The sequence below is a fragment of the Lacerta agilis genome, chromosome 10 (genome assembly GCF_009819535.1).
Source record: "Lacerta agilis isolate rLacAgi1 chromosome 10, rLacAgi1.pri, whole genome shotgun sequence".
Taxonomy (NCBI): domain Eukaryota; kingdom Metazoa; phylum Chordata; class Lepidosauria; order Squamata; family Lacertidae; genus Lacerta; species Lacerta agilis.
Window position 1 is genome coordinate 23110401 of NC_046321.1, and position 15258 is coordinate 23125658.

At 43.0% G+C, this 15258-nt stretch overlaps 2 protein-coding genes across 2 annotated transcripts in view; one reads left to right on the plus strand and one right to left on the minus strand.

The window, feature by feature from the left end:
* The first annotated feature begins 6514 nt into the window (after positions 1-6514).
* On the plus strand, positions 6515-11742 carry C10H12orf45 (chromosome 10 C12orf45 homolog). The gene is made up of 4 exons (XM_033162846.1): positions 6515-6638; positions 7826-7912; positions 9349-9485; positions 10827-11742. Exons 1-4 carry the CDS (start codon positions 6569-6571, stop codon positions 11004-11006), a joined length of 474 nt encoding a protein of 157 aa, XP_033018737.1. The 5' UTR covers positions 6515-6568; the 3' UTR covers positions 11007-11742.
* A 1426-nt stretch (positions 11743-13168) lies between these two features.
* The window catches only part of ALDH1L2 (aldehyde dehydrogenase 1 family member L2), a 30221-nt gene continuing 28131 nt past the window's right edge, over positions 13169-15258 (minus strand). The window contains exons 21-23 of the mRNA XM_033162749.1: positions 15130-15235; positions 14586-14785; positions 13169-13595 (exon numbers count right to left, since the gene is read on the minus strand). Coding sequence (XP_033018640.1) covers positions 13540-13595; positions 14586-14785; positions 15130-15235 — 362 coding nt within the window. The 3' untranslated portion in view covers positions 13169-13539. The remainder of the gene's footprint in view (positions 13596-14585; positions 14786-15129; positions 15236-15258) is intronic.

A 15258-nucleotide genomic window follows, 5' to 3' on the forward strand; every position in this document is an offset into this window, starting at 1 on the left:
TCATGGGTACACTTTCCCCATTTTCAATCAACCAGGGATACTCTGAAAAGGAGAGTACTGGTTATGAGAAAATCTGGATTGAGGGAGGGGAAACTGGGGGAAGCCAGTTATTTGGAGGAGAATCCTCATATGGAAAGTGGAGAATTCACTATCCACATTACTATCCACATTAAAGGTACAGTATGAATGGGCCCTTAGATGAAAAGAAAGCAGTAAGCCTTATATCTATATATTTCTTAATCACTGGGAAATCATTGGGGAAATTTTCAGTGCACTTATGCCAGATGTATGTTTTTTTATCACTGAGCCTCTTGGGCTTGCCAATCAGAAGGTCGGCGGTTCGAATCCCTGTGATGGGGTGAGCTCCCGTTGCTCTGTCCCAGCTCCTGCTAACCTAGCAGTTTGAAAGCATGCCAGTGCAAGTAGATAAATAGGTACTGCTGCAGTGGGAAGGTAAACGGCATTTCTGTGCGCTCTGGCTTCCATCATGGTGTTCTATTGCGCCAGAAGCGGTTCAGTCATGCTGGCCACATGACCTGGAAAGCTGTATTTGGACAAACGCCGGCTACCTCAGCCTGAAAGCAAGATGAGCGCCACAACCCCATAGTCACCTTTGACTGGACTTAACTGTCCAGGGGTCCTTTACCTTTTCATTTTTTTAGCCTTTTTCCATTTTCAACTCAAAAAAGAAAGCAAACAACCCAAAATGATAAATAAGTTCTGAAAAGTAAGAGTGCTAGAATAAAAATGCAGAAATGAGAATTGTTTTCCCCCAAACCCTTGGGAAAGGTTCTAAGAACCATAGCTAACTCCTCAGGTATAACTGATTTAAATTACAGTATATTCTGGCGTATAAGACTACTTTTTAATCCAGGAAAATCTTCTCAAAAGTCGGGGGTCGTCTTATACGCCGGGTGGAAAATCTGTGGTCGAGTATATCTCAAACTCTATATTTTAACTGGAAAAGTTGGGGGTCGTCTTATACGCCCAGTCGTCTTATACGCCACAATATACGGTACCTGACCTCCAGAAAGAATGCATTAAAATGTGAGTAGTCATGTTTGTAGGGACGCGGGTGGAGCTGTGGTCTAAATCACTGAGCCTAGGGCTTGCTGATCAGAATGTCAGTGGTTCAAATCCCCCCAACGGGGTGAGCTCCCATTGCTCGGTCCCAGCTCCTGCCCACCTAGCATTTCGAAAGCACATCAAAGTGCAAATAGATAAATAGGTACCGCTCCGGCGGGAAAGTAAATGGCGTTTCGGTGCGCTGCTCTGGTTCGCCAGAAGCAGCTTAGTTATGGTGGCCACATGACCCAGAAGCTGTCTGTGGACAAATGCCGGCTCCCTCGGCTTATAGAGCGAGATGAGCACCGCAACCCCAGAGTCGTCCGCAACTGGACCTAACGGTCAGGGGTACCTTTACCTTTACAGTACATTAGTCATGCTTGTTGCATCATTTAATTCTTGGTTCAAGGAGGAAGTTCAGATTACTTTATTAATAATTTATACTGTGTGTTTGTCTTTGAGCAGAGACGTGCTAAACAGAATGAGAAAACAGTTTAAGAGTACTGTACCATGTTCATTTTCAAAGGTCACCACAGATGGTTGTGTGTGGCAGGGAGGTGGACTTTCTCCACTGGTAAACTTGCTAACCACTCTGGCTTCTTCCTGCTTCTGTAACTTGCAGTACCTTTCCCAACTACTTATTTCTCCTTAATTAAAAGTTCAAGAGAAGTCAAATGTGAAACGCTTCATTCCTCTGTTTTGCATCACAACTGCAAAACAGAACAAAAAAGCTGGCATGCCAAGCCAGCAGCAAGTATATATGCTGTTGGCAAATTTTAAAGGTGCATTTGCTTGCACTCGTGAAAGCTTTATTGGCAACAAAAGACAACAGTCAACAATTCTTTACTTATTTTAGATTTGGTGTAAAATACACTTCCCTTGGAAACATCAACTGGCATAGCTGAAAATAATAATCTTACAGTGTTTTTGGCTGCGTTAACTGGCCCTGATCCAGAGACTGAACATGGGCGTGCTAGACATGGATGGATCCATAACTCATGATCAGTCAAAGGACAAGTGCCGGGAGTGATGCCTGCCGGGAGCGATGCCTCAACACCTTCCAAATGCACTGCATCCGGAAGATTTTGGGCAGGACAGGGTTTCAAACCAAAGTGTGTTATTCCAAGCCCATATTCACAGCATGCTTGCACTCCTGTCTCAGCGACATCTAGGTCATGTCCACCGAGTGGAAGATGGCAGGATCCCCAAGGATGTGTTGTATGGGGAGCTGGCTTCAGGCACTAGGCATGTTGGCAGACCAGCTCTGTGTTACAATTATTTCCGCAAATGTGGCATGAAGGCTGGCAACATTAACCCTCCCATATGGGAATCTCTTGCAGATGGTCACAGCGCCTGGAGACAGTCAAGTTGTGTGTCCACAGCAGTGACCAGAGTAGGAATGATCACTGGGAGGAGTGCAGAAAGAAGACCTGCAGCAGCACAACTGGATGCCTTCATCTGCCCCAGCTGCAACAAAACATGTCTCTTCCGTATCAGTGTCTACACTCATAGCAGGCATTGTAACTCTCCAACTGTTTGACTTCACCCCTAAAGGCACACTCTTCCATTGTCTTCCAAGACAACCAAAATGGCAATAGAGAGTGGTAAATGTATAATATCTCAAGTGATGTGGACTGCACTTTGTAATGTAGAAGATTCACTTTTTCTTATCATCTCTTCAAATTACCCAATTGCTTTTACTGATTTCAAGGTGCAGTTCACGATAAGCATCTACTACAGCAATACAAGTAAAGAGCAAATTCTGTTTTGTCAGCTTGAGTCAGCTACACGGGTGTGAGTAATTCTATCAAAAGATAATTTGCCTGCCTTAAGGGAAATGTTTTAAATCTCAGGGGCACCTGCCAAGCTCTGACAATTAGCGTATTTCAAAAATAGCAGCTAGTCATCTGCTTGCCAGCATTCAAACTTATTACACATTTGCTTAAATTAATTTAGCACTGCCACTCTTTTAAACGCAATGTGTTTTCCATGCCAAAAATGTGTGTGTGGGGGGGGGTAGATTTCCCCTGCTATGTGTGCCTTTGTCTTTAAAGGAGGCTTTTTGAATCAGAAGCAGGGAAACTGTGCAACTGGTTATGCAGAACTCTGAGAAAAAACCTAACATAGTCCTAGTCTCAAATATGGCCAAAATGACACTGTTACATATTTGGTGTACAAGAATTTAGGGGAGCAAAACCACCTGTAATTCTAAGAAGTTAGCAAATGTTAGAGATTACTGAATGCTAGAAATTAGTAAGTGCTTGGAGTCTTCCTCTGGGTGAGAGGCAACTTAGCAGTGTAAAAATGCAAGCTAAGCTTGTTTTTCAGAGTCTCACCTGGGTGGAAGTCATCAAGCATGGCAAAGGTGCAGGAGGGTGCTTGGGTCTGTGAAATGGAGGTTGCCAGGGTAACATGGGTGTGACCCTGGAAAAAATGTTATCATTAAAAAAAAAAGCAGGTGTGGAGAAGGGGGGTGAGCAGACAGAAGGGTCTGTGTGTTGCATTTGGCAAAGTGTTCTGGAAGGAAGGAGAGGAACAAAGAGAGAACTCCATGCAGTGCTGGCTGGGGGAGGCTGCACCAAGAGGTCAGGGGCCATGACTGGCTGCTACTTTGAACCCAAACTTGCTGAAGCTATGAGACAAGCAACAAAAGACACTCTTGGGTTGTAATGTTCTGCACCCACTCCACCGAAGGTTTCCAAGGGTAAATAGGTGTAAAGTAAGCAGTCTTTGCTGCTGTGCCTTGATTTCCCAACACAAACCTGGATGAGCACCTGGAACCCCCTGGAACCTTGCTACCACTTGGCAGAGATTGGGGGTGGCACGTGTGGAGAACTAGCCCAACGCCAGGTAGGGGTTAAATTTTGTGACAGTTAGAACCCTTAGGGGCGGGCTCAGCCTGGGTATAAAACACCCCTCCCTGTGGTCAGTAGGGGAATTAGAAGTGTGGAGAGTTAGAAGGAGAGTTGAGTTAGTTGAGGAGCTTGAGTCAGGAGTGAGAGCTGGCAGTTTAAGAGTCTGAGGTGTAGCATTGGTGGAAGATAGCAGAGAGGATAAACAGATTGTGAAACGTGTTGTTACTGGTATTTAGTTAACTGTTAGAGGTAATAGGCCGGTATCATTTAGAGGTAATAGGCCGGTATAGGACCACCGTTATAAGCTTATTGAACATCCTTTTATTTATCAGCAACCACAAGCTTTTGTACACAATAAACAACTTCTTTGTTGACAATATCCTCCTCTGTGGTAAATGAAGCAAGCAGGTTCCAGCTAGCAGTCTGGTGGGTTGCAGCTGGGGACCGTTTGTCATTGGTGCAGCACTCATAGACCGTGAAACGTCCGGGGGTGGCTGTACAGGGCGGAAGTGCTCGCGACAGCACGTAACCTTTGTATCAATACTATTAAAGTGCCTTCAACTTTTATCCCAGACAGTGCTTCCACTGCCTCACAGGCAGTAGTAGAATTAAAAGAAAGAAGGTTCCTACTAAACATTAGGAAGAACTTCCAGATGGTAAGAGCTGTTTTGACAGTGGGATGGACTACCTCTGAAGGTGGTGGGCTCTTCTTAATTGGAGGTTTTAAAACAGAGATTGGATGGCCATCTATCAGGGATTCTTTAGCTGTGCTTCGTGGATTGCTGGGTATTTGACTAGATGACCCTTGGGATCCATTCCAGTTCTATGAGTCAGGTTGCAAGCCATCTACCCTTGTCACCCCCAGATTGTCAGTATTTTGCAAGAGGGATCCAAGCGCATTATAGAAATTCAGGTTTGTGCAATTAAAGCACTCTGGTGCCTTGGCAGAACAAACCCACTTTTTGCAAATCCACAGGGAAATTCACCAAACAGCATGGCATGAACGAATGACATAAAACTACCATGAAATCAAGGGGCAAATGGAAGTGTGAATGGACCCTTAGTTGTGCAAGAAGCTGTGTGCTGCAGTTAGATTACAATCCTATAGGCACTAAATTTAGAAGAAAATCAGGTCAGATTGCATTGCTAGAATATCTACAGCAATAATGTTATTTGAACATCGAGGAGTGTTCACCATGTCCTGTTCAAATATTTTTATCTCTACAGTCAAACACAGGAAATACTGGTTCTGTGAGCTGGAAATAAAAGCCACCTGTCTGTCTCTGTTGGTAAGGTGGCACCTGCAATATCATCAACTGTGACACCACTCCAGATTCTGAAACAGCACTGTATGTCATTCTTTTAAATCCCACTTTTCTAAAAAACAAAACTTAAGGTGTCTTGCACAAATAAAAATATAAAGCACAACAAAATTAAAAGCAAGTGTAAGAAAATGGACAGCAATAAAGAAAGATAATGGCGGCAGTTGCCATACGCATATAATGAACAGTTCTAACAACTGCCCACTGGAAAGTCAATGTAAAAGTGAGCAGTGTAGGGGCCTGCTTTTATACTGTAATTGACCTATCCTTCTCTTGTTTTAAAGGTGATAAATGAATGTTTAAATAAATAACTGTATATGTAGGAGCCACAATATCTAGGCTAGGGTGAAGGTCATTTCATCCACTAGTCAGGGCTGGTCCTCAGCCCAGTCCAGATGTTACATGCCACCCAAAACAGAGAACTGAGAGACTCCAGGGGTTTGATTTTCTTAGAATGGAGGTCAGCAGAGACCATGGAGTCGTGTGCTTTAAATATGCTATGAATGTACCAGTACTTTAAATTTATTGTGTGGATCCATCCTAAAACCCCAGCTTCAATTCCTGGTGGTTCTGATCCTGTCTCTGACACTGAATTGAGGATGCGGAAATTTGGATCGATTCCCCAAATGCTGAGAACTTAAAAAGAGCCTGTTGGATCAGGCCATTGGTCCATCTAGTCCAGGGGTCAGGAAGGTTTACTGGCCTGGGCCGGTTCACTCCAGCGGAGATCCTTCCGTGGGCCGGAGCATGATCGCCGCACACACAATTTCCAGTGTCTGTGCATGCTCAGACGAGATTTCCAGTGCCACAGCTCATGGGCAGGTTAAACGATCCCTGTGGGCCGCTTGTAGCCCATGGGCCTTGGGTTGCCGACCCCTGATCTAATCCAGCATCCTGTTCTCACAGTGGCTAAGCCCAGCAAGCAGGATCCGAGCACAAAAGCACTCTTCCCTCCTGGGGTTTCTGAAGCATTACTGCTTCCAGCCATGGAGGAAGAGCAAAGTCATCATGGCTAGCAGCCATCGACAGCCTTATCCTCCATTAATTTGTCTAATCCTTAAAGCCATCCAAGGTGATGTGACCATCCTGTGAGTTTGACTCTGTGCTGAGTGAATAAGTGCTTTCTTTTCTCTTTCCCGGATCTTCCAACATTCCGCTTCCTTGAACGAGGGAGAAAAGCTTCTCCTAGCCGCCCTCCGCGCAGTAGGTGGCGCCGTTGCGCTCGCGAGGCCGCTCTGGGCTTCGCCGCTTCCGCTCTGGCGCGCGTGTTCCGGTTTCCCCCACGGAGGCTGCAGCGGGCGGAAGCCGCGGTTTGCAAAGAGGTGCATGGCGCTGAGTGGAGATGGCGCAGCTCCGGCTGTATCCCGGGAGCTGCTTTCCGCGGGGAGCGGAGGAGGTAACTGGCAAGGAGTTGCCGGAGCAGGCGCTGCCGATATCAGGGGACAACTTTCTTCGCTGCAGGAACATGGGAAAGCGGGAACACCCGCCCTTTTCCCGCTTCCCTGCAGCGGTTATCTGTTCTTTCCTTGGACCCAGATTTTGCAAGTCTACGGCCTGAACGCATTTTAGGGATAAAATGAGGTGTCGTTGCAAACAAAGCGACCCACAAAAACAAGCGTAGCATATAATACTTTTAGTAAAAGGTAATGACCATTAGGTCCAGTCGTGTCCGACTCTGGGGTTGCGGCGCTCATCTCGCGTTACTGGCCGAGGGGGCGACTAAAAGAAGCGAGCAAGCTTTCAGGCTCAGCACATGTAGTAGGATATTGCTGAGACCCAAAATCTGCATTTTGTAATAGTAGAATGGGGCCTTTCCCTCCCCTTTTGCTTTTTGTTGTTGTTTGGTTTTAGCATCCAGTTTGATTGAGAATTTGCAGAAACCCGGAAAGCTTGCTCACTTTTCGTTGTATTTATTGGTTCCCAAATGCTAGTTGCTTTGAGGAGGCTTTCCTCCATTCCTACTGCTACGGATCAACAGTATGTTGTTACGCTAGTAGTTTGGTGAGTTGCCTCCCCACTCCATTCTTCCGGATCAACAAAAATACTATCAGTGCTTGTGGCCTGTGCAGATCTATACAGGAACCTGTGGTCTGTCTCTCACACACAAATAAACTGCACAAGCACTGCGCTTCATGCGCATAATGAATGACACGCTTGCAATATATATATATGTTGCTTTTCACATCGCAGCTTCCTGTCATGTGTATCATCACGAGTAGAGTCTGCATGGCAAGTATTGTATTGGCTAATCTGTAATGAGTGAAATAGAAAAGGGTGTATTAAAATCAAAATTCTAGCAATGCATTTCTTGATTTAGTTTATATGTGGCTTGATTTGGGCAACCTGAGATTGGGGTTCTTGGAGAGTGGAAAGGCATATGAAGAGGGTTTGCATATTTTTAAAAAATGAGATAAGGTTGGATAGGGTAGGTGAACAAAAAAAAATCACATTTATTCTGGACCAATTGTTTTGGAATGCAGTTTCCTCTACTGTACTGTTATATTTTAATAGTGTGAATATTCTGTGTGAATAGAAAAGGTTGGTGTGTGACTGCTGAACTCATGTTGGAATTCTGGCTTGTAGGTATTCATGAGACACTATTGCTAAATTCAAAGCATGCTAAGAAGAAAGCCATGAGCTTACAGACGGTCAGGCTTCCAAGGAGCAACCGTAAGTGCTCATCATCTTTAAATATATTGTGTGAACTTCAGTAAGATACAAACTTAAAGAATTGTGTAGAAACATTCCTGACCTAGAATTAGCGTTCTAACAAACAGCTTGAGAATTTTCTGTTCCTCCCCTTAGACCTGAAAGTCCATGCAAAACAATATGACAGAAGCAGAAGAGGGAGGCATTCAAAAGGTGTAATGAGGGAATACTGTAACATTCCAAAATAAAGTGTGTCTGTTGTGTTCATGGATTCTGTAAAGCATTTTTGTGTGGCCTGTAGCATCTAGTTATAAATTCAAGTACTAAACTGATAATACAAGTCTTGTGTTACTCTGAATGAGAAACCATACAACTGATGGCGGCAGTTAGGTCTGTGGGCAGGAAGACAATCCATCCTCATGAACAGCTTTGGGAACTGCATGGTGAAGAAAGAATGTTAAATATGTTTTCCCCAAGTCTTCTAATAAGAAACAAACTGGCCCAGACCAATAGTCTGTTAAATGTGAAGTCCTGTATCTACATAGTACACCATCTTTTCATACTAACTTCCCAGCATTTGGGGTTTGGAACTTTCAAAATGTCCACACATCTTGCAATATGACCATTTGTTTACAGCATTCCTTCTCTAGCTGACAAGGACTCAAGGGGGTGGGGAGACTTTTATCAGATCCTGTTGGTTGGGCGGAGAAAATGGGAGCTTTAATCTGCAATGCAAGATATGAAATCAGACTTATTTCCATAAAATAATTATGCTCTGCTGTATATAGGGCCAGTGGGTTTTTTTCTGGGGGGGACGCAGGGGTTCGCATACCCCTAAACATTTTGTGAATCTAAGTTTGGCCTCATTGCGGGGCAGTATTTCAATATGAGTAGGAAAATGAGAGTACCCCTAGACATTTTTAAAGGGAAAAAAGCACTGCATAGAGTACTGTTCTTACGCTGTATTATTTCTGTGGCAGATGGGAAAGTGCAATACTGCTAGTGACAGTGGAGTAGCAGCACCCAATGCACACCTTGTCGCCTCTCTAGTGTTGTGCAACTTATAAAGCATTGTCTGTGACAAGCCTAACAGTTTTAAGACTACAGTGATACCCCGGGTTACGTAAGCAATCTGTTCTGGGTCGCTGTACGTAACGCGGGCATGTGTATCACGAACGCACAAAAAGAAACCCGGAAGAAGCGCGATTTGAGCGCTTCTGCGCATCCGGGGGTCTCGCACGCTCCAGAAACACTTCCGGGTTGCAGGCATTCACAACTCAAATGTCCGCAACATGGGGGGTACGTAACCCGGGGTTCCACTGTATTTGCAGACAGGAGGGTTGCAGGATGCAGTAAGGGTTAAGATATTTGACATTACTAGGAGTAAAGCCATCCAATGTATTTTATCAAAGTCTTTTGTAGAAGTGCATTGATATCTGCCTGTTTTCATGTACTAGTTTTGGACAGGGTGCAGAACTTTCTACCACAGATGGCCAATGCAAATGACGAGCTAAGAAGAGAAATGGAAAGCACCCCTGTTCAAGAGTTTGATATCGAACACGTGGATGCTTCAGTTGAAAAAGTCATTGAAATGGTGAATAATTTTTCTCTCTCTAAAATTAATGCCTTGGCTTCTAGCATCTTACTCATATTTACTGTGTGCAAAAAGGATAGGTGTTCTCCTGGCTCCATTATTATATGGTTAAGGCCTGATAATTTATGGTCTAAACAGTGTCTCATGCCTTTAGCTTGCCCGTTTATAGCCGAAACAGATTTCTAGGGCATGGTTTTAAAAATCATGGGAAATTATGAATATTCTGGAGAACCACACCAAAGTGGTCATCCAAATTATCACCATTAGTTTATTTGTATGATTTGTATAAATCATCAGATTATTTGTTCTTTCCTGCCAAGATTGTACCCTAAATTACTCGCAGCATATCAGATGAACAGCAATAAATATAACCATTCAAAGAAGAAAAAATGCTAATAGGAACAATGACAAATAACCATAGTACAGCCTAATGTATCACTTATTTATTATTACATTTCTAACCCACCTTTCCTCAAAGACATGCTTTTTCATGCTGCTCTTTTGCTTCACATCACCCCTGTAATGTAGGTTAGGCTGAGAGACAGTGGCTGGCCCAAGCTGACCCACTGAGCTACATGGCTGAGTGGGGATTTGAGCCCTGGTCTCCCAGATCCTATTCCAAGTTTCTAACCACTGCATCACACTGGTTCTTGTACATAACTGGTTCTTGTGCACCACAAATACAATGAACTGGTATTCAGAAACAGAACTTAGTTGTCTGCGTTTCTTTCCTGGCTGCAGAGGAAGTGGGTGGGTGGGGGGTTTCCTTTTCTCTGCAGACAGCATGGAAACACAGACTACTGGCCTCTTAGCAGGGTAGTATTTTTTTCAGCCTGTTGGCTTTTGTGTGCTTATTTACAAGGTTTAAATTATTGCTAGTGTCAATATGTAAACACATCAGTAAAAAAACCAGTCCATAAACTTCGTATTAAGCAGTACAAATGAACTTGGCCTAACACAATGGCTTAAAACTAATCAGCAGAATGAGTAAAGCATAACACAGAAATAAAAATAGCAGTGTACGAGGCCATTCCACAAATGGTGTGAGGTTCTCCCCAATTAACCTACACACTGATAGACCCAATCTCAATTTAATTTGTCCAGTCTTTTTTTTTAAAAGCCATTCTGCTGGTCATCCCCTACATATTATGACAGTGAATTTTACAAAAATTGTTTTATGGATAGGGCTATTGAGATGTTTGTTCTAAGGCTGTGATGTTGGCTGTGGAAGCCATGATTTGCCCAGTCCTGTACATCTTCATTTAGAGTTTGAATTGGCCTTCCTTTACAGCCTCAGCAGTGATTTTTTAAAAAAATAATATGTATTTCTTTTTATTGCAGAATGTGGCTTTGGTTGAGCTGAACAGCTCTGATACAGAGGAAGAAGATTCAGCCTCAGAAGATAACTCCGAAAGCGAGGACAGTTCTGTTTGTGAAGAAGTGACCGTCGACAACATTAAGCTTCCTAAAGCAAAAGGAGAAGGCAGAATAGAAATTTTGGACACTAGAAGTACTGAGTAAATGTTCGCCATCTCAGATTTCAATTCATGTTATGAGCAATGTATCATAACTTTAAAAAAAAAATTCTCTTGAAAAGCTTGTTTGTTTCCAGGTGTACTACCTGCAGACTGTCTCGCTCTTTGCATCTCTCATTCCCAAGAGGCATGGAAGATCACTTCAGTCCAAGCCCCAAGATGAAAAAGGGGGCAGGTGGGGGGAGGAAGCATTGAATCAGGCAGACAGAAAATACCCCTGTCAGGCCAATTGGTGCTTTAAATTGTATTCTTATTTATTGATGGAAGCATGTAGATTCTTCTAGTTATTGGAGAGTCTTGTTTAGCTGCTACCCTGAATACCTTTCAAATTGGGGTGACCTGTGTGGTGAGTGACTCTTGCGTGTTACTATGCAACAGCTTCAGCATGGCAGCTGTAACCTAAGAGCTGATCTTAGGTCTGCTATAAGGGGGAGAGAGGATTGCATTGGCCTCTTAAGGGGAGGTTCCAGCTGTGGATAGGTAGCAGCAGCAGGGCCGGTCAAAACATTCCTTGTACATACAGGGGATCATGAGGGAAGCTGCTGAAAGTCCTGTAGCCTATTTTTCTGATCCCAAACATATATGTGTAAATGCTCAGATTAAGGTCAAACTATCTAGCCTTACACCGGAAGTTTTTTTCCTAAAAATTCTGCATGGTGGTTGTGTGGTTGGGCAGCAGTCCTATTACGCATTTGAAATTGGGATATTTCCCATGTTTTCATGGGTTTGTTAAATAAATAACTACTATTTTCAAGGTGTTCTGTATTTGTTTACATATCAGTACACCAACTCACAAGTTTGTACTGTTTCGATCTTGAAAATCAGACATTACATTACAGTTTTAATTGATGGAACAGCTATGCAAACCTGTTAGCCGATGGCTTCCTGGACACAGATCTTTCTCCTAGGATGCAATCTTTTGCACTTATTTGAGAGTGACCTTGGAATGATTTGCCTTTGAATATGCATGCATAGTATTTGAGCTGCCACTTCTTTGGCAACAGATTTGGATACAAATTATGTGTATCTAGCAAGTGAAGTCATTTAGCTTGAATATTCTGCAGGCAGCAAATGTTCACCAAAATAAAACTGAGTCTATGCAGCTGGAAGATCATGTTCCAAACCCCTGTTCTAAAAGGCTTCAGGATGCAACCATTACAATTCTGCTGCTCCTTTGGATATGAAAAGTGGTAGCCAAAGATAAGTGTTTGTTTATATGCTTTTACAGACGTATTTCAGGATTGTAACACACTGCATAACACATTCAGCACAAATATGATTTAATAGCGTAATTGGAATTCACAACTATGTAGATTTCTCGTTGGAGGAAATGTAAACACATTATAAAATAGTTGCTATAGCTTTCATATGCATAGTAGGACACAGACGTTAAGTTCTGCATATCATACAAAAAACATAATAAGTGCACTTCCTTGAATTCATGTACAATGTTTATGGCAAATTGGTTCTCTATGCTGCTTAAAAACTTGCATTGCAGGAAGAAAAGAGTCTTAATGCTGGTGTGATGCAATCTGTGGAAACTTAAGTACTGTGTGACTAATTTGGAGAAACAAGGGACATACAGTGCTGACGAAGGCCATAGCTCAATGGTAGAGCATTTGATTTGTATGCATAAGGTTCCAGGTTCAATCCCCAGCATCTCCAGGTCAAACTGGGAACACCTGTCCAAAACTCTCGAGAGCTGCTGCCATTCAAGGCAGACAATACTGAGCTAGATGAACTAATGCTGTGGTTCAGCATAAGGTAGTTTCCTACGTCTGTCACTTCTCACTTGGGCAAAATCTCCATTGTAAAGTCCAGGGATCTCGGGTTTCAATATGTCAGGAGTAACCACTGTGGTTCCCTTCAGTTGTTGCAAGACTATAGTTCCCACCATCCCTGACCATTAGGCATGTTGGTTGGGGCTGATGGAGCTGGAGCCTGAAGTCTAGAGGGAAGCGCACTTGCTACTCCTGCACTAGACACTGAACATTCAGTTGTTAGTGATCTATCTGAAGGCAGCCCTGTTTAGGGAAGTTTTCAATGTGTGACATTTTAATGTATTTTTAATCTTTGTTGGAAGCCGCCCAGAGTGGCTGGGGAAACTCAGCCAGATGGGCGGGGTACAAATAATTGATGATGATGTCACCACTGAATGGTTCAGTTGCTTTTACAGGTGATGACATCCAGGGTAGCGGAGACCACAGTACAAAAACGCTGCAGAAGCAGATAATTTCACAGTAAAGTCTATGACTCAGAAGTGGTTCCCTACTGAATGCATGCGGAACTCTGCTGGAGGATCCACATCATAAAACGGTTTGGAACGAATGGCATAGCTGGGGCGAGTGCCTTGTTCCTATTGTGAATGCAAGAGATCTTCATGTTGCTCAGTGCGATGAGGTTCTGATTTTGCGTTTAAGTGCCAGTGGAAGTTCACGGTTTTGCTGTTGTCATTTTGTAGTCCTGTCTTGTGCTTGGTGAAGTGTTTTAAGAACACTATGCCACCCCAGTCGCGATGCTTAATATTCCACAGTTACAGCTTTCGTTCTGAGATACTCATGAAGCGCTTCTTCACCTGAAGAGAACAAGAGCATGGAAACAGTTGTAGACTGCACATATTTTCTGCATCATCCACCCCAACACATTTAACACACACTTAAAATTTGTGGCTTTCCATGAAGAACCTTGTGAACTATAGTTTAACCTTCACAAGAGCTACGATTTTGAACGCTGTTAGTAATTTAAATGTGAGGTAAATGTGTGCCTTCTGTCTCAAGTGCGGGGTTTGCCAGAAATAATTTAGCAATTAAAACCTAGGCTTGGAACATTTTTCACAATACTTTTTTTTTAAGATACATAGATGTGCCTTTCTGGTCACATCTACACAGTATGTTCAAAGTGCATGGCTTCTTCCAAAGAATCCTAGGAACTGCAGTTTATCCCTCATGGAGCTATAATTGCCAGTATGCATAACAAACTACAATTCCCAGGATTCTTTGGGGGAAACCATGCACTTTAAAGTGACAAATGGATAAAATAGATAATTAAACAGTAAAAGGCCTCTAAGCTACTTGACCCTAAAACAAGTAGTTTTATGGTTTAAAACAATATAAAACCAGAAAAAGTTAAAACAATTCAAAATGCATAAAATTAGCATCCAGCAAAATGAAACAATCCAAAATATATAAAATGCATATCCAGCAACATTGATAAGGACCAGGTCCTACCCATCCCACTAAAAGTTGGGCACCACTATAGTATTATTATTTGAAGGTGCTTTAAATGCATGGTGTGGGTGTGATCTGTTGCTGAAAAGCAGCTAGCAATAACATAATGAGATCGTTGAATTAAATAACTAAGAAACTTTAAAAGGTAAACATAGGTTTCAAACCTCTGACCCAAGGTAGGGACATGGTGACCTGCTGATGTTGTTGGACTTCCAAGTCCCAGCAGCCAGCAGGGATTATGGGAGTTGTAGTCTAGCACTGTCCGCAGGTGCACAGCTTGCCCACCACTGCACTGAGCTTTAGATTTCTGTGTCGATCTTAAATAAAATGCAACTTACCTAAATCCTTTCCAAAGCCAGACTGCTTGAATCCTCCAAATGGGGCGGCCACATCAGTTTTGTTATAGGTGTTGATGAAAACTGTTCCAGCTTCCAGCTTATCGCTGACGTAGAGAGCTTTGCTTATGTCTTTGGTGAAGACCCCTGAAGCCAAGCCGTATTCGGTCCGGTTGGCTCGTTCCAACACCCCATCAACATCCCTGCAATATGAGAGAATAATCTGCCGTCAGTGCAGCAGCATTGAATGTAGCAGAGACATTAATCCAAGTCAGTTTAAGCTGCTTTTCATCAACAGATTTCCCCACGCGCTATTTCATTCTGCTGCTTCTTTATTATGTGTTTAAAAAGCTTGACTAGAAAGCATCCTCTGCTAAAATAAGTTATCGAAATGGAGGCATTCCATGCAAGTAGGAATGAAGGTAAAAAAGACACTTTCCAATCACAGAGGCCTGACTTTATAAGCCCTGTTTGGGCACTGGACTCAAATGATTAACTGTTGCATGGAGAATAAAGAATAACATCGTTAATCTATAGCAGGACCTACCCATCTTTGAACTTGGAAATGACCATTACAGGACCAAAAGACTCTTCTTGTGCAATGAACATATCATCTTCAACATCTGTGAATATTGTAGGTTCCATGAAGAAGCCTGATCAAAGAGAAGATGGTGTG

Excerpts from the sequence above, each read along its gene's own strand:
- C10H12orf45 (XM_033162846.1), top strand. The coding sequence starts at position 6,569 with ATGGCGCTGAGTGGAGATGGCGCAGCTCCGGCTGTATCCCGGGAGCTG. Across the intron at positions 6,639-7,825 it reads TTCCGCGGGGAGCGGAGGAG|GTATTCATGAGACACTATTG; the intron begins GTAACTGGCAAG and ends TCTGGCTTGTAG. Across the intron at positions 9,486-10,826 it reads TTGAAAAAGTCATTGAAATG|AATGTGGCTTTGGTTGAGCT; the intron begins GTGAATAATTTT and ends TTTTTATTGCAG.